At 44.5% G+C, this 19,609-nt stretch overlaps 1 protein-coding gene across 14 annotated transcripts in view; it reads left to right on the plus strand.

The window, feature by feature from the left end:
• Positions 1-19,459, plus strand: part of ANKS1B (ankyrin repeat and sterile alpha motif domain containing 1B) — a 1,192,652-nt gene extending 1,173,193 nt beyond the window's left edge. For 6 of the 14 annotated variants that reach the window (XM_065888050.1, XM_065888051.1, XM_065888056.1 and 3 more), the window contains 2 exons: positions 15,405-15,572; positions 19,035-19,145. In XM_065888050.1, the coding sequence (XP_065744122.1) occupies positions 15,405-15,572; positions 19,035-19,145 (279 nt within the window). Of the gene's footprint in view, positions 1-15,404; positions 15,573-19,018 lie in introns of all 14 variants that reach the window. The other 8 variants (XM_065888049.1, XM_065888053.1, XM_065888058.1 and 5 more) reach the window with 3 other exon arrangements.
• Positions 19,460-19,609: the final 150 nt, after the last annotated feature.

Here is a 19,609-nt window from a genome sequence, read left to right on the forward strand (position 1 = left end):
ATAAACGTTTAAGTGAACAAACAACCGCCTTTTATACTATGCCTCCTTCCATAAAGGACTTAAGGCAGCCTACGTGAATAGGTATGTTAAATCTGAAAATATAGATACACATGGATCTGAAGTAGGGAAAATACACACTAAAAAGAAGATCAAGACCCAGGGGAAAGTTTTAACATCAACATGCCAACCACAGAATTCTACATTGTTACGAGAACTGAGCCACAGATTTAGCTCTGAGCTTCCTGAAGGTCAAGGCAAGTAGGAAAACACAGTCATTACATGCTTGATATTTCTTGGGTGAGGATACCCCATCCTCTCAGAAGACAAAACTTCAATGAGAGTGATTCTGAAAGAACTTTTTTTTTTTAATTGAAGCATAGTTGATTTACAGTTTCCGGTGTACAGCAAAGTGATTCAGTTATATATATATACATATATATCCTTTTTTCATATTCTTTTCCATTATAGGTTATTACAAGATATTGAATATAGCTCCCTGTGCTATACAGTAGGTCCTTGTTGTTTATCTATTTATATATAGTAGGGTGTATCTGTTAATCCCAAATTACTAACTTATCCCTCCTTCCCCCTTTGGTAACCATAATTTTGTTTTCTATGTCTGTGAGTCTATTTCTGCTTTGTAAATAAGTTCCTTTGTATCATTTTTTTAGACTCCACATATAAGTGATATCATATGATATTTGTCTTTCTCTGACTGCACTTAGTATGATAATTTCCAGGTCCATCCATGTTGCTGCAAATGGCATTATTTCATTCCTTTTTATGGCTGAGTTATATTCCATTGTATATATGTACCACATCTTTAACCATTCATCTCTCAATGGACATTTAGGTTGCTTCCATGTCTTGGCTATTGTAATAGTGCTGCTATGAACATTGGGGTGCATATAACTTTTCAAATAAGAGTTCTCGTCTTTTCCGGATATATGCCCGGGAGTGGGATTGCTGGATCATATGATAACTGTATTTTTAGTTTTTGTAAGGAACCTCCATACTGTTCTCCATAGTGGCTGCACCAATTTACATTCCCACCAACAGTGTAGAAGGGTTCCTTTTTCTCCACACCCTCTCCAGCATTTATTATTTGTAGACTTTTTAATGATGGCCATCCTGACCAGTGTGAGGTGGTACCTCATTGTAGTTTCGATTTGTATTTCTATAATAATTAGTGATGTTGAATAATTAGTGATGTTGGAGAAATGTCTGTTTAGGTCTTCTGCCCATTTTTTGATTGGGTTGTTTGTGGTTTTTTGATACTGAGCTGTGTGAGCTGTTTGTATATTTTGGAATTAATCCCTTGTCGGTCACACTGTTTGCAAATATTTTCTCCCATTCCGTAGGTTGTCTTTTAGTTTTGTTTATGGTTTCCTGTGCTGTGCAAAAGCTTTTAAGTTAGTCCCATTTGTTACTTTTGCTTTTGTTTCCATTACTCTAGGAGATGGACCCCAAAAAAGTATTGCTGCGATTTATGTCAAAGAGTGTTCTGCCCATGTCTTCCTCTAGGAATTTTATAGTATCTAGGAGTTTATAGTATACCGGTCTTACATTTAAGTCTTTAACCCATTTTGAGTTTATTTGTGTATATGGTGTTAGAGAATGTTCTAATTTCATTCTTTTATATGTAGCTGTCCAGTTTTCCCAGCACCACTTATTAAAAAAAGACTGTCCTTTCTCCATTGTATATTCTTGCCTCTTGTTGTAGATAAATTGACAAGTGTGGGGGTTTATTTCTGGACTCTCTATTCTGGTCCATTGACCTATGTGTCTGTTTTGTGCCAGTACCATACTGTTTTGATTACTGTAGCTTGTCATACAGTCTGAAGTCAGGGAGCCTGATTCCTCTAGCTCCATTCTTCTTTCTTTCTTTTTTGTATTGGCTATTTGGGGTGTTTGGTGTTTCCATAGAAATTAAAATTTTTTTTCCAGTTCTGTGAAAAATGCCATTGGTAATTTGATAGGGATTACACTGAATCTGTAGATTGCTTTGGGAGGTACGGTCATTTTAACAATATTGATTCTTCCAATCTAAGAACATGGTATATCTTTCAATCTGTTTGTGTCATCTTCAGTTTCTTTCATCAGCATCTTATAGTTTTCAGAGTACAGGTGTTTTGCCTCCTTAGGTAGGTTTATTCCTAGGTTTTTGTTTTGGGTTTTTTTTGATGCGATGGTGAAAGAACTTTTTGTCCTGGGTCTCCAGGAGGGGATATTGTGTGATGGTGTCTTCACCAACATTCATATGCTGAATCTCCAAAACACAAGATGGTTCCTCAGAGGGTCCTCCAGTGAAAGTGGAGGCAGAACACCAACAGACTCATGAAAGCAATAAGGCAGGACAGCCCAGTGGCACAAAACGCTGTCTTATCTAAAGTCAGATCTGGGTTTGAATCCTGGCTCTGCCCGTGACTAGCTGTGTGAACTTGGCCAAGTTAATCAATCTCACTGATCATGAGTTTCTCACACATAAAATGGGGATGATAATTCCTCCTCTACAAGGTGGTTGTGAGGGTTAGATAATCCATGTCAGGCCCTTAGCTGGTCTCTGGGGTGTAGTTAACAATGTCATGTGGTAGTTGCTGCTACCACTGCTTTATCATCTGTATGAGAGGAAGTAGAATGTGGTTCAAGTTGACAGGTGGTCCGATTTGGTGCAGGGATCAAACCTAGCACGGCTATAAGACTGGACTGACTGCATGTCCATAAGCTAATGTCCACATAGAACATTTTCCGCTGGGTTTGATAGAAATTGGACAGAAGAGTCAACTCTTTGCTCTGGACTTGGAGTAGAGGCATTGGGTTTCCAGGTTAAAGGAAGAACTGAGTATTCTAAAATTCAGCTGAGCAGATGCTGGAATTGACATCCAATACAAAAACTGACCAAATGGATGGCCAGCCCCACTAGTACATGGGGGTGAGCCGTGGAAACACCAGAAAACAGGGCCTGGATTTTGCCTGGAAAACAGTTCCAAACCCTCTCTGCCAAAGAAGGAAAAGGCAGGTGATGGATAAAGAATAAGATTATTTTGAGCTAGAAGATTTTCTCTTATTTTTAATGCTCAAAATGCAAAAGCTTATTATTTTTTATGATTGTAAAATTATTCGTCTTTTGAATAAAGTTCAAAACATATAAAGAAGAGAAAATTTGTCTACGATCTTAACACTTAGTGATAACCACTAGTAACGTTTTGATATATACTGTTTTCTATGCACATAGACAGATACCAGCTATGTACGTATGCATAATTTTTACTGAGTCTTTTAACTAGTTTTTTAAATGCCTCCATTTTCATTTTAAATGGCTGCCTAGTACCTCACTGTGTAGATCTATGTAGTATACTTAATCAGTTCCCTATTGGGGGAAATTTTTAAACAACGATGAATATTCTTGCAAATATGCCATTGAACCCTTAAGCCCAAAAGATTTTCAAACCAGGAGTTTCCAACACAGAAAAATCCTAGTGATGAGCCAATTAATATAAATTAATTACCTGGGTGCCCAGAGTTTTCCCTAGGGGACAGATTGCCTAAAGCCTATGCTTCAGTTATTCTAACACCAAAATGATGAGTGTGCCGGGTACAGCCTCGGTGACTAGGATGCAGGAGAACAATGGGGTACACCTCTTTGTCTCATCGTGAGCCCCCTCTCTCTGACATCATTCAGGGAGCACTTCCTGGACACGTGTTAGAAGCCAGGCACCAGGGACTCAGCCCCTGACACAAGGAAGTAGCTCAGTAAATACCGTGGTGATTGATGTTCAACTGCCAGTCCTGACTGCCTTAAGCTCACAGTAAATACAGGCTGGCCTACAGATCAATCTAGTTTGCATAGAAAAACAAGTTTGCATCCCTGGATTACATCTAGAATCTGTCCTTAAAATACGATGGTCCTGCAAATACCTCTAATGTAGCAATTCTTAATCCACAGATCAAAATGCCAGGGGGAGAAGGGAAGGGCTTTGGAGATTGTAATGTGCCCCCATTGAATTGGGATTCCCTGCCTCCACCCTAAAGAGCCTCCATTGGAGAGGGAGTGTTGCCTTTCCTCCCTCACATCACCCCTCATCATGGGAGGGGCAGGACCACCAGCTGAGAATCCCTGTGCTAAGGGTTCAGGGTTCACGTCAAATCATAACACCCTCTGCCTGGAGACTGGTCCAGGCATGAGACCCTCACTGCAGCCAAGATGCATCCACCACCCAGGAGCTTCCATATTTAATGTTTTTAAGGTTTTTTTTTTAGCAGTTTGCAGAAGTCTTCTATTTATTTTTTTTATTGAAGTATAGTTGATTTACAATGTTGTGTTTCTGGTGTACAGCAAAGCGATTCAGTTATACATTTTTTTTCATTACAGTTTATTACAAGATATTCAGTATAGTTCCCTGTGCTATACAGTAGGTCCTTGTTGTTTATCTGTTTTATATATAGTAGTGTGTATCTGTTAATCCCAAATTCCTAATTTATCCCTCCCCCTCCTTCCCCTTTTGGTGACCATAAGTTTGTTTTCTTTGTGAGTCTGTTTCTGTTTTGTAAATAAGTTCATTTGTATCATATTTTATATTCCACATATAAGTGATATCATATGGTATTTGTCGTTCTCTGACTTCACATAGTATGATAAGCTCTGGGTCCATCCATGTTGCTGCAAATGGAATTATTTCATTCTTTTTATGGCTGAGTAGTATTCCACTGTATATATAAACACCACATTTTCTTTATCCTTTCATCTGTCGATGGACATTTAGGTTGCTTCCATGTCTTGGCCATTGTAAATAATGCTGCTATGAACATTGGGGTGCATGTATCTTTTCAAATTAGAGTTTTCTCCAGATATATGCCCAGCAGTGAGATTGCTGGATCACATAGTAGCTCTGTTTTTAGTTTTTTAAGGAACCTCCATACTGTTTTCCATAGTGGCTGCAGCAATTTACATTCTCATCAACGGTGTAGGAGGGTTCCCTTTTCCCCACACCCTCTGCAGCATTTATTCTTTGTAGACTTTTAATGATAGCAGTTCTGACCAGTTTGAGGTGGTAACCTCACAGTAGTTTTGATTTGCATTTCTCTAATAATTAGTGATGTTGAGCATCTTTTCACGTGCCTACTGCCCATCTGTATGTATTCTTTAGAGAAATGTCTATTTAGATCTGCCGAAGTCTTTTTTTTTATCATTTTTTTAATAGATCTTTATTGGAGTATAATTGCTTCACAATACTGGGCTAGCTTCTGTTGTATACCAAAGTGAATCAGCCATATGGCCCCATATCCCCTCCCTCTTGAACCTCCCTCCCATCCTCCCTATCCCACCCCTCTAGGTCATCACAGAGCACCGAGCTGATCTCCCTGTACTATGCTACTGCTTCCTACTAGATAACTATTTTACATTCGGTAGTGTATATATGTCAATGCTACTCTCACTTCACCACAGCTTCCCCCTCCCACCCTATGTCCTCAAGTCCATTCTCTATGTCTACATCTTTATTCCTGCCCTGCAACTAGGTTCATCAGTACCTTTTCTTGTTTTTTTTTTTTAGGTTGCATATATATGCATTAGCATACGATACTTGCTTTTCTCTTTCTGACTGACTTCACTCTGTGTGACAGACTCAAGGTCCATCCACCTCACTACAAATAACTCAATTTCATTTATCTTTATGGCTGAGTAATATTCCATTGTATACATGTGCCACATCTTCTTTATCCATTCATCTGTCGATGGACACTTAGGTTGCTTCCATGGCCTGGCTATTGTAAATAGTGCTGTGTGATGAACATCGTGGTACACGACTCTCTTTGAATTACTGTTTTCTCAGGGTATATGCCCAGTAGTGGGATTGCTGGGTCGTATGGTAGTTCTATTTGTAGTTTTTTAAGGAACCTCCATACTGTTTTCCATAGTGGTTGTATCAATTTACATTCCCACCAACAGTGCAGGAGGGTTCCCTTTTCACAACACCCTTTCCAGCATTTGTTTCTAGATTTTTTTTGATAATGGCCATTCTGACCGGCATGAGGTGATACCTCATTATAGTTTTGATTTGCATTTCTCTAATAATTAGTGATGTTGAGTCTTTTTATCTTAAGTATAATTCTAAGGTACAGTGATCAAGAGCACAGCCTCTCAGAACACCTGTATTCACACACATCCCAGCTCAGCCAGGTTCTGGCCTCATGAACAAGTTATTTAACCTTCCTGAGCTTAATTCTCTCACATGCAAAACAAGGATGATAATGGCCCCACAGCTGTTTAATATGGTAAGTCCCACCGGGTTTCTGTTAGGATTAAATGAGATAGCCCATGTGCAACATGGCAAACAGTAAATAATAAATGTTGGCTGGTATTGACATTAGGGTAAATGTTATTATGAATGATTCTCACAATAATCCACCTGCATGTGTTACTATCCCCATTTTAAAACAAACAAAAAATAACTGAGGGGCTTCCCTGGTGGCACAGTGGTTGAGAGTCCACCTGCCGATGCAGGGGACACGGGTTTGTGCCCCAGTCCGGGAAGATCCCACATGCCGCGGAGCAGCTGGGCCTGTGAGCCGTGGCCGCTGAGCCTGTGCCTCTGGAGCCTGTGCTCTGCAGCGGGAGAGGCCACAACAGTGAGAGGCCCGCGTACCGCAAAAATAAATAAAATAACTGAGGCTCAGAGCATACGCTTCCCAGTAACTGCCCCCCACACCAGCCCTGAGGACACATGCACACAGGCTTCCTTCTTTCATTGGTGGTCTGTGTAAGGTAGAAAATAATGTCAATTGCCATAATAAGTGTGGTCCCAAAAAAGAGACTCATGCTGGAAAGGCCAAGGCAGGTATTTTCCAACAAGCTAGGAGGGGCAGAAGGAGCCAGGGTCAGAGACAACCAGGTTACAGCATTTGAGGGACGAGAGGTAGCGAACATAAAGCTAAAGTAGTTTGGATTTATGCCCGAGCAAGGTAGCAACCAGAGATGAGAGTGTGGTCATGCCAACTTGAAAGGACATTCCAGCTCTGTGGTTTGGGCTAGCATGTGAAGGGACTCCTTAGTGCTTACCATGATGCTGTGACCAAAATGGGTCACAGGCATCAGCCACCTTCCCCGAGGTCGGGGCTGGGAATGGAGGCTCCGACCTCCTGTGACTATGTACTGTTGCTGTTGTTGTTTATCATTTTATTGAAGTAGAGTCGATTTACAATGTTGTATTAATTTCTGCTGTACAGCAAAGTGATTCAGTTATACATATATATTTTTTTTCATATTTTTTTCATTATGGTTTATCACAGGATATTGAATATAGTTCCCTGTGCTATACAGTAGGACCTTGTTTATCTATTCTCTATGTAATAGTTTGCACCTGCTAAACCCAAACTCCCAATCCTTCCCTCCCCCACTCCCTCCCCCTTGGCAACCACAAGTCTGTTCTCTATGTCTGTGAGTCTATTTCTGTTTCACAGATTCCACATATAAATGATATATGGTATTTTGCTCTTTCTTACTTCACTTAGTATGATAATATCTAGGTCCATACATATTGCTGCAAATGGCATTATTACATTCTTTTTTATGGCTGAGTAATATTCCATTGTGTTGATGTATATATACCACATCTTCTTTATCCATTCATCTGTCAATGGGCATTTAGGTTGTTTCCATGTCTTGGCTATTGTGAATAGTGCTGCTATGAACATAGGGGTGCATATATCTTTTCAAATTATAGTTTTGTCTGGATATATGCCCAGGAGTGGGGTTGCTGGATCATATCATGTGGCAACTCTATTTTTAGGGTTTTTTTAATTGAAGTATAATTGATTTACAATGTGTTAACTACTACTATACAACAAAGTGATTCAGTAATACATATATATATATATATATATATATATATATACACACATTCTTTTTTTATATTTTTTCCCTCATGATTTATCATAGGATATTTTTTTAATATTATTTATTTATTTTGGCTGCGCTGGGTCTTAGTTGCAGCACGCAGGACCTTTGTTGCAGCATGTGGGCTTCTTTTTTCTTTAATATTATTTATTTGGTTGCGCCAGGTCTTAGTTGCGGTAGGCAGGCTCCTTAATTGTGGCATGCATGCGGGATCTCATTCCCTGACCAGGGATCGAACCCGGGCCCCCTGCATTGAGAGCGTGGAGTCTTACCCACTGGACCACCAGGGAAGTCCCTATCATAAAATATTAAATATAGTTCTCTGTGCTATATATACAGTAGGACCTTGTTGTTTATTCATTCTGTATATTAAAGTTTATATCTGCTAACTGTGACCTCCCCATTCCCTCCCCCAACCCCTTCCCCCTTGGCAACCACCAGTCTGTTCTCTATGTCTGCGATTCTGTTTCATAGATAGGTTCATTTGTGTCATATTTTAGATTCCACATTTAAGTGATACCATATGGTATCTGTCTTTCTCTTTCTGACTTCACTTAGTATGATCTCTAGGTTCATCCATGTTTCTACAAATGGCATTATTTCATTCCTTTTTATGGCTGAGTAGTATTCCATTGTATATATGTACCACATCTTCTTTATCCATTCATCTGTCAATGGACATTTAGGGTGTTTCCATGTCTTGGCTATTGTGAATAGTGCTGCTGTGAACATTGGGGTGCATGTATCTTTTTGAATTATAGTTTTGTCCGTATATTTGCCCAGGAGTGGGACTGCTGGATCATATGGTAGCTCTGTTTTTAGTTTCTTAAGGGACCTCCATACTGTTCTCCATAGTGGCTGTACCAATTTACATTCCCACCAACAGTGTAGGAGGGTTCCCTTTTCTCCACACCCTCTCCAGCATTGTTATTTGTAGACTTTTTAATGATGACTATTCTGACCTCTGTCAGGTGGTACCTCATTGTAGTTTTGATTTGCATTTCTTTAACAATTAATGATTTTGAGCATCTTTTCACGTGCCTATTGGCCACCTGTATGTTGTCTTTGGAGAAATGTCTATTTAGGTGTTCCGCCCACTTTTCAATTGAGTTGTTTGTTTTTTTGTTATTGAGTTGTATGAGAAGTTTGTATATTTTGGAAATTAAGCCCTTATTGGTCACATCATTTGCAAATATTTTCTCCCAGTCTGTAGGTTATCTTTCTGTTTTGTTTATGGTTTCCTTTGCTGTGCAAAACCTTATAAGTTTGATTGGGTCCCATATGTTTATCTTTGCTTTTATTTCTGTTGCCTTGGGAGACTGACCTAAGGAAACTGGTACAATTTATGTCAGAGAATGTTTTGCCTGTGTTCTCTTCTAGGAGCTTTACGGTGTCATGTCTTATATTTAAGTCTTTGTGTATAATGTGAGGGTATGTTCTAATTTCATTGATTTGCATGCTGTTGTCCAACTTCCCCAACACTACTTGCTGAAGATACTGTCTTTTCCCCATTGTATATTCTTGCCTCCTTGAAGATTGACTGTAGGTGTATGGGTTTATTTCTGGGCTCTCTATTCTGTTCATTGATCCATATGTCTGTTTTTATGCCAGTACCACACCGTTTTGATTACTGTAGCTTTGTAGTACTGCCTGAAGAGTTGGGAGAGTTATGCCTCCTGTTTTGGCAATTCTGGGTCTTTTATGGTTCCATATAAATTTTAGGATTATTTGTTCTATTTCTGTGAAAAATGTCATGGGTAATTTGATAAGGATCACATTAAATCTGTAGATTGCTTTGGGCAGTATGGCCATTTTAACAAGATTAATTCTTCCAATCCAAGAGCATGGGATGTCTTTCCACTTCTTTGAATCATCTTCAGTTTCGTTTATTAATGTTTTGTAGTTCTCAGCATATAAGTCTTTCACCTCCTTGGTGAGGTTTATTCCTAAGTCTTTTTTTTTTCTTTTGCGGTTCGTGGGCCTCTCACTGTTGTGGCCTTTCCCATTGCGGAGCACAGGCTCCAGACGCGCAGGCTCAGCTGCCATGGTTCACGGGCCCAGCCGCTTCACGGCACGTGGGATCTTCCCGGACCAGGGCACGAACCTGTGTGCCCTGCATCGGCAGGCAGACTCTCAACCACTGCGCCACCAGGGAAGCCCCCTAAGTCTTTTTTGATGCAACTTTAAGGGACTGTTTACATTCCCTTTCTGACATCTCACTGTTAGGGTAAAGAAATGCAACCAATTTCTGTATGTTAATCCTGTATCCTGCTGCCTTGCTGAATTTGTACTACTACTGTTCTAGTAGTTTTTGTGTGGAATTTTTAGGGTTTTCTATATATAGTATCATGTCATCTGCATATAAGGACAGTTTTACCTCTTCCCTACCAATTTGGATACGTTTTATTTCTTTTTCTTGTCTGATTGCTGTGGCTAGGACTTCCAATACTATGTTGAATAGAAGTGGTGAGAGTGGGCATCCTTGTTCCAGATTTTAGCAGGAAGGCTTTCAGATTTTCACCACTGAGTATTATATTGGCCATGGGTTTGTCATAAATAGCTTTTATTATGTTGAGATATGTTCCCTCTATACCCACTTTTGTAAGTTTTTATCATAGATGGATGTTGAATTTTATCAAATGCTTTTTCTGGATCTATTGAGATGACCATGTGGTTTTTACCTTTTCTTTTGTTGATGTGGTATATCACATTGATTGATTTGTGTATCTTGAACTATCCTCGTGATCCTGGGATGAATCCACCTTGGTCATGGTGTATGATCTTTATGTTTTGTTGGATTCAGTTTGCTAATTGTGACCAGTTCACAGGTTGATGGTTCCTCTTCCACCACCTGAATGAGGGTCCAGCCAGCCTTCCTTAGCACTGCATGGTATCCTAGTTATCTATTACTGCTTACTTAGCAAATCACCCCAAAACTTAGTGCTGTAAAACAACATGCACTTTATCACGTTTATGATTCTGAGAGTCAGGAATCTGGGCAGAGCACAGCAGTTCTGCTCTTCTGCTCCACAACATCTGGGGTCTCCACTAGGTAACTCAGATGACTGCAGTTGCTGGGATGGCTTGACTGGAGCCATCTGTCTGGGGCCTTGGTCCTCTGTGTGGCATCTCCTGGAGCTTGAATGTCCAGTATCACTCCTTTGCTTCATATCTGGAGCCTGGGCTGGGGGGGCTGCAACTGCTGTTTCTCTCCAGGCAGCCTCTTCCCCTGGCCAGCTTGGACATACTAACAACATGGTGATCTCAGGGAGGTCAGACTTTTTATACATGGCTGGTTTCCCTCAGAGGGAATGTTCCATGAAAGCTGAGAGACCTCTCACAACGTAACCTCAGAAGTCCCAGCATGTCACTTCTGCACATTCTATTAGTTAAGAAAGTCAGTATAACCAGTCCAGATTCAAGGAGGTGGAGGAGCAGATTAGCCCTCTCAACAGCCCCCGCTCACACCATGGCACGAGGCAGGGGGAATGGTGATGGCTGCCCCCTTGGAGACAAGCTACCCACACGGGAGGGTAAGAACAGAGACTTTTGAAGTACAGTTGATGTACAGTGCTTCAGGACTTCAGCAGTGATTCAGTTTCATATATGTGTGTGTGTGTGTGTGTGTATATGTATATTTGGTTCGAGTATAATGTTTAATGTAAGATACAGTGGATTGGCAGAGTTGATACAAAGTTAAGAAATTTACTTCTACTCAGTAAGTTAACAACCTAGGCACCAGCATATATATATATTATATATATATATACACACACACACGTATATAGTGTTCTTTTTCAGATTCTTTTCCATTATAGGTTATTACAAGATGTTGAATATAGTTCCCTGTGCTATACAGTAGGACCTTGTTTTTCTGTCTTATCTATAGTAGTGTGTATCTGTTCATCTCAAACTCCTAATTTATCCCTCCCCCCTTCCCCTTTGGTAATTTTTTAAAATTAATTAATTTGTTTATTTTTGGCTGTGCTGGGTCTTTGCTGCTGTGCACGGGCTTTCTCTAGTTGTGGAGAGCGGGGGCGACTCTTTGTTGTGGTGCACGGGCTTCTCATTGCGGTGGCTTCTCTTGTTGCGGAACACGGGCTCTAGGTGCGTGGGCTTCAGTAGTTGTGACGCACGGGCTTAGTTGCTCTGAAGCATGTGGTATCTTCCCAGACCACGGCTTAAACCCATGTCCCCTGCACTGGCAAGAGGATTCTCAACCACTCTGCCACCAGGGAAGCCCCATTTTGGTAACCTTAAGTTTTCTATATCTGTGAGTCTATTTCTGTTTTATAAACAAGTTCATTTGTATCATTTTTTTAAGTTTCCACATGTAAGTGATATCATATGATATTTGTCTTTCTCTGAATTATTTCACTTAATATGATTATCTCTAGGTCCATACATGTTTCTCCAAATGGAATTATTTCATTCTTTTTTATGACTGATATTCCATTAGACACACACACACACACACACCACATCTTCTTTATCCATTCATCTGTCGATGGACATTTAGGTTGCTTTCATGCTGCTTTGAACATTGGGGTGCATGTATCTTTTTGAATTAGAGTTAAGGACACAGACTTTTGAGTCACAAATATTGTTTCATACCACTGCTCTGTAACTTTCTAGCTCTGTGATGTCAGATAAATTACTTAACCTCTCTGAGCCTCAATTTCCTCATCTATAAAATAAGGATAATGATATCCTACTAGGGATGATTGTGGTAAGACTTAAAGGAGATAAATCTAGTGCTTGGTACAATGCCTAATATCTGCGAAGTCCTCACTTAATGGTAGCCATACTACCTATAGTGATAACTAGTAGTGTTATTACTCCAGCTTGCCCTTTAGATATTCATTCACTCAGCAAACAAGCCTCTATTGTGATTGTGTGCCTACTGTGTGCTAGGCAGTCTCTGGCCCTGGCCTCCCACAGTTGTGAAGACGATGATATGTTGTAAGCAGAAACTAAGTTGGCTTTCAGGCTTTCTGAGCAGCATCCCTGGCTCTTCAGTGCCAGGCAGCATCTCTGGGCTCAGCAAGCCTGGCTCAAAGGAGGAAGCAAGGGCTTGTCACCTAAGCCTCTCTGATCAGATTACGGTAACATTTTTGGCCCTTTCCTATAGTGTCTTCTGCTCTCACAGTAACTCTCTTCCCATTTCAAGTAGTGCGGATATTACTAAGGAGAGGCTGGAGAAATGAACCCGCGTTCCCATTCGAGCGTGTGTCCTCAGGTCCCATCTGATGAGGATCTGTGCCCCCAAGGGCCCCGGTACTTTGGTTGCACAGGACTCCACGTGCAGAGCCCCATCAGCAAGCAGCTGCTCCTTGTGGGCTGTCACTGGCATCCAGAATTGAAGCCTCCAACACCGAGGTGGCAGAAAGTGCAGGAAAGGTAACCATCTCCAACTCTTTACAGATCACAAAAGAACTCTTAAAATGTAGCATTCGACATGTAACGAAAAGCAAGACGTCATGGAGAAGGAATGCAAGCCAAACTAAGGAAAAGCTGCTTGGCAGGAAACCTCACCGTCTGGTCTGGTCTGGTCTCTGTGTCTTATCTCAGCAATTTCCTAACACTAGCAACTTCTTTACAATGAAAGGAGGGCAGAGCTTCTAACCCAGAAGCTTCCAAAAACCTTCAGCCTTCCCATCAAAATCCTGTGAAAATCTCACCTGCTCAAATGAGCATCTTTAGCTTTCATTTGAAGACACTGGAACTTTAAGTAAATCTCACTTTCAGGAACTTGTTTCTAGGTTAACGATAAAGGAATTCACACTTATTAAGCACCTTTGTTCCGGCATCAAAAAGCAACATGTTACAGAACTGCTGCATCTGCCATCTTTCCCTTAGTCCAGTTGCCCACCCAGAGCATGAATATCTGCTACGTGTCCCTGACAGACAGACAGCCACTATCTCCACAGCACCTGTGGACAAGACAAGAGTCCGGACTTCATGGGGACAGCCAAAGCCCAAAGCCCCAGGCCCCCTTTCCAGGGGACGCATTGCACACCAGGCAACGGGCAACACTGGTGGTGACGCAAGTACCAGGCGTAGGCACTGAGGGTTCAGCCCTCCTGGTGCAGCCACGGCCGGAGATGTCCGCCAGCCCTCCACCGTCACTTGTCGGTGCATTACTGATTTCCTAGTCTGACGCGTGCTTGGAGGCAAACTCGGGGCCCGAGCTCCTTGCGGGAAGTGCTCAGCTGGCCGTGCAAGGCTGGGTCTCCAGTAAGCACACGTCTGTCTTGAGGGGCCACGGCTTCTTAACAAGTAGCTCAGAGGAGAAGACACATCCTCTGTCAGACCAGTTCTCCCACTCAGAGGTGTTTCCCCTCAGGCTTGGGCCGAAATCCCAGCAGTCCGGCGTGGATCTGAAATCTGGTCCGTCTGGAGACCCGTGGGCCTCTTCCACACGAGCCCTGACAGCCATGCCGCGTCTCCCTCCATCTTCGTCAAGTGAGAACGGTCCTCAGCAGATCTCCCCAGAATCATGGGAATCAAGATGTTCTGTGTGCTTGACTGGGGCGGAGGGAGCAGGGGTGCAACATCAGCAAAAGCAATTTCTGTGGTTTTGAGGAAAAAACCACACAGACTTTCTAGAGGCGTTCATGAGCATGGAAACTTGGGACAGACCACGCCGGCTCTCAGCTGGTGCAGTGGTTGTAAGAAAGCTCTCTGTGACCCACAGGCATCCAGCTCTTTGATGTGCTGTGACCTCAGGGTCTTGTCGAGACCCTGCTTCAGAAGTGGGGTCAGACCATGTCCTGTTTTCTCAGTGAGAGCAGACAGGGTGGGACTGTGCTCAGAAGAGAAGGCAGAAATGAAGTACAAATCTGGAGACGAGAAGCTAGACGTCCTGAGGGGAGTGATTGAAGGTCCGAAGGAAAGAACTTCTCTCCCAGACACTGCTTGGCATGGCATTCGAGCCTGACAGGAGCTCCTGTCTCTTGCTGATTTGATGATAAAATATGGAGTAGACCCACAGGGAGAACAAACGCCTCAAGAAATAGATGGATAATTGGCTCTGTTTGCATGCTCGCCGTGAGTGTGAGACGCCACACCAGCATGACTAATGCCTCTCCCCTCTGCCTAAATTAGATTTTGATTGTGTCTCAGAGATGTTCACTGAATCACAGATGTTGGAAGTAAAAAGACCCCAACTTCTCAGGAACACCTCCTGTGGAGTGTGGGGGATCCTCCTCCCAGGCTGAGGGACCCCTTCCCTTCCGAGACCTGGGAGCAAAGCAGCCACCCCGGATGGAGCGGGCTCCGGGGTCCCGGCGCAGGCTCCTTAGGTGGCTGTAAGCAAGTGCATCGCGTCAGTAACTGATGCCTCGTACAGACCCTAAATTGGACCCGGTGTCCTGTTTGTCACATTTCCCCTGGCTCTCTGCCACATCAGGTGGAGCAGTTCAGGGTCCTTGCCGGTTCACCCACTCGGTGTTCCTCAGCCACTCTGTTCTGATCTGGAAGATGCTGTCATAAATGATTTCTCTTGCAGAATTTAGCCTACGAGATCATCCTAACGCTGGGACAGGCGTTTGAAGTTGCTTACCAGCTCGCGCTGCAAGCCAGGAAAGGGGGGCATTCCTCCACGCTTCCAGAAAGCTTTGAAAACAAGCCCTCCAAGCCCATCCCCAAGCCCCGAGTCAGCATTCGCAAGTCGGTGGTAAGTAGAAAAGACAGATGTTCTGAAAACCTTGAACTGGAGGGGAGGGATCCTTGGTGCCGTTGGGGCTGGCGAGAATCCAGGGCCTGCCCTTCTTGTCCTTCCCTTGGCCTCATCCTGGCATGTGTCTGTCCTCCTCTCAGCCCAGTTCCTGCAAAGTCTTGGGAACCATCTGCCTGAACTTGGAGGCTCCCAAGAAAATTCCACTTCTTTTGTCCCTTGCAGCAGCCTGTGAGGGGACTGGGCGCTGCTGGCCTCCCAGGGGAGTCTTTCCTCAAGGTCCAGGTGATCTTGGGAAAAAGGATCCCTGAGGCCCTGGCTGCCATCCCTCTAGGGGGCAAGCCTCCTCACAAGCCGCTGGGCAGCAGAGAGGGTGGCAGAGGCTCATGGGGAGGGGCATCCCTGGTACCCAGCTAGAGGAGGCTGGAGGTGCAGGCTGTACGCGGGCCTGACAAGGAGGCCTAGGCGCAGGCTTCCTGCAGAGCGAGGACTGTTCAGAAGGTACTGCCCCTCCTCCCCGGCATCTGCCTCCCTCCAGAAATTTCCCCCCTTCCCTCCCACACGCTCTGCACACATCCTGTCCTAACAGACTTTCATGACTTCAAAGCAGCCTCCTCTGGTGGTAGCAATACCCAGAAGCTGGAAGCCTCCCGTCTGGTTTCTGCTGCCGTATGGCATCCTAGAAACTCTGGGACTCAGGGCAGCAGGCACCCTCAGAGGCATCGCTCAGCCCACGTATTCTTCCACCTGTGACTCCTCCTTCTCCCCACCGAGCCCTGTCCCCGGAGTCGTGGGGAATTGTAGGGTTTTTAATGTTTGCAGAGGCACCACCCTTTGTGACCATGTGGCTTCTTGTTCACGCTCTTCTCTTTGGCCTCTACTCCTGTCTCCATTCTTGGCAACTTCAACATCCATGGGGATGATCCTCCCAGCGTGTGGCCCCTCTGCTCCTCGACAGCTCACCTCTCAGACCTCTTCCCCCACCTCACCATTCACTCCCACGCTCACCCCACATCACTGATCACCAGTAACTGCAAGCATCCTCTGACTTTCCTTCTGACCCCCCAGTCCCCCCACCTCAGCCCCTCCTGGCCCCACTGGCTCCCAATCCTGAAGCACTCCCAGAACGGCAGACTTACAGGTTCAATTGCTCCCTCATTTCTCCTTCAAGGCTTAGCACACATCTGAAACTTAGTGTGTCCAGAACAGAATTCTTGATCTCTCCGCAAAGTTGCTTCTCTGTCTCTCCCAGTTCAGTAAATGGCATAACCATTCACCATGTTGCTCAAGCCGTAAATCTAGAAGACACCCTTGATTTGTCTTCCTCTCACCTGTGTCCACCCCACAAGCAGATTCCATCCGTTCAGCCCCTAAAACATCTCTCAGACCCGTCCACTCCTCTCCATTTCCTCTGTCACTCTTCCCATCCAAGCCATCACCACCAGTAATCTCCAAAATACTCCCATACATCTCCTAAAAACTCCCCTCCTCTGCCCGGCAACCAGGGTGACCTTCTTAAAACACAGATCAGATCATGGTACCACTGCCAATTTCCCACCACACTCCTGACACTCAGGCCTTCTTCTTCCTGGAAACAAACAAAGCTCACTCCCACCTAAGGCCTCTGTGCCCCCTGTTCCCTCCACCTGGCTTTGTCTCCCCCTTGTTTCTGCACAGCTGAGTCTGGCTTGTCATCCAGGGCCCAGCTACACAGAGAGGCTTCTCCTGGACCACCCAGGCTTCTCCTGGCTTATCCTGTTTATTTATTGTCTATCTATCTTATCCCACAAGAAAAGCAAGTCAAATGTCCAGGAATTTTCAGAACATTTGGGGGATTAGCTCTTAGAGTACTGTATTCATGCCTGTGTGGGCTGGATAAATCTCTTCGTGGCAGGGACCTCCATCTGACTTTTGTCTGGTCCCCATAGATTTCTTCCAGATGAGCACAAAGGGTGTGTGCCATAAGAGCTCAGAATATTCATTTAGAAGCCTTCACTGAAAAATATGAAACATACAGTGAATAATACTGCTGTCCTTTAACTGCCCCAAGATCCTGTCCCCCTCAATAGGTGTCTGTGCTCCCTTTCCCTCGATTAGCCCATGATTAGACATGTAGAGTCCTCCCCACAGCCTTGTGGAGATACAGTCAAATTGCAGGTGGCCGACGGGCACAGACCCCCGCACTCTTCGGACAGCTCCCTTGCTCCGGTTTCCTGAGCAGAGCAGGTGGCCAGGGCCAGGGGGAGACACGGAAACACCAAAGAAAGAGGCAGCAATCTGGTGGAGAACTGCCCCGGGCCGCCCGTGAGAGCTCAGAACTCAAGCTTCACCCAGAAAGGGCCTGTTTAACCTTGTACACGCAGGGGCTGAAATGGTGTTGACGTTTTACAGCTCAGTTTGGTTCGAAGCTCACCCTGACCTGGGCCCACTCACCTCTTCACCCTCAGTTGTCTCCCCCCCGGGTGCCCTCGGCGACCTGACTGCAAGCCCTCAGCCGGCCTCTTTCCTTACCTCGGGGACCTTGCACGTGCTGCTCCACACCCCCTGCCTTTACCAGGAAACTCTTGCTTCTCCTCCAGCTCTCCGTTTAGACATTACCTTAATTAACTTTTAAATAATGTCTAGTCAACAAGTATTTATTGGGTGCCTACTGTTTAGTGGGTTGCCGGGAGCTTTTCTGAGTTTGAGGGAAACAGGAGTAAACAGGACAGAATCCCACCTTCAGAAGCATACATTGTAGTGGAGGATGAACAAATAAACATGATGTATGTGGCAAAAGGATTATGAAGAACAGAGCAGCAGAGGAAAGCAGAAAAGTTGAGGTGCTGTTTCGCTTGGGGTAAACTGGTGAGCAGGTGATGTTTGAACTGCACCCTGATTCACATTAGGGCATAAAGCAGGCAGATGTCTGGAGAGTATTCAGGCAGAGAGGTGATGAGCACAGCGGGTCTGGGCTGGGGCTTGGTGTACAGCGAGCAGCAGGGAGGCCGGTGTGGCTGGAGCGTAGAAAGGCAGGCGGACAGGGCCACCGTGGGTCACCTCGAGGACTCTGGGTTTATTCTGACTGTAATGGAAACCACTGGAGGCTTGAGAGGCAGGCAGGACATAGCCTGGTTCACCTTCCCTAGGAAGCCCCCCTGGCTCCTGACATGGGGTCAGTGGCCTTCCTGGGTGCCCACAGAGCACCCTCTTCCCCCTCAAATCTCACTTCTCAGTAAAGTATTCCTACGTCTGCTCCCCACCTGTGTGCCTTCAAGAGCAAGGGCTGTGTCTCACTCACCATCCCCCCCGCCCAGCGCCTTGCAGTAAATGTGTATCAGAAGAACGAACAGATGACTCTCACGCCCCCAACATCCCGAGGTCCTGCCAGAGCACAGTGATGGTTTCCAGGCAGTGTTAGGATGCATGCGTGCAACCCCAGGCAGGTACCGTATAACGGGCATCAGCCTTTCTGTTTTAAAGCAGATCGACCCATCTGAGCAAAAGACTCTGGCCAATCTGCCGTGGATTGTGGAGCCGGGACAAGAAACCAAGAGGGGAATAAATACCAAGTATGAGACCACGATTTTCTGATACTCACCGTCCTCCCGTCCTCGCGGTGCCTTGCACGCCGAGCAGTCCCGGAGCAGGCTTTCCACCCAGCGCAGGAGGAAGACTGCTGTTTGTGTGGCCTTGTCACGGGCGAAAGGCCACTGGCCATTCCTGGGGACGTTCTTTCTGCACCAGTGACAGAAAGTGCAACCAAGACTTTCCAGTCGTAACCCCTGAGAGAAATGAGTTGAGATTTGTGGCTCACTCTCCCGACTCCCCTCCCTGCTACCACCCAAGGTATTTCTAGTGACTTTGCCCCAACACTTGCTTTGCTGTATTTGGGGATAATACCTTAAGAAAAAAAATACAGGGGATCTCTAATACTGCCTAAAAGTATAAAAATCTTGGGTTTATTTTTCACTGTCAGCAGTTTTCAAGGTAGAATGAGAACAGAACTACCCCCAGAAAGCATCTGTAAAATCCTTATCTCACTGAGTATCGTTTCA

Source organism: Phocoena phocoena, chromosome 11, assembly GCF_963924675.1.
Source record: "Phocoena phocoena chromosome 11, mPhoPho1.1, whole genome shotgun sequence".
Classification (NCBI taxonomy): domain Eukaryota; kingdom Metazoa; phylum Chordata; class Mammalia; order Artiodactyla; family Phocoenidae; genus Phocoena; species Phocoena phocoena.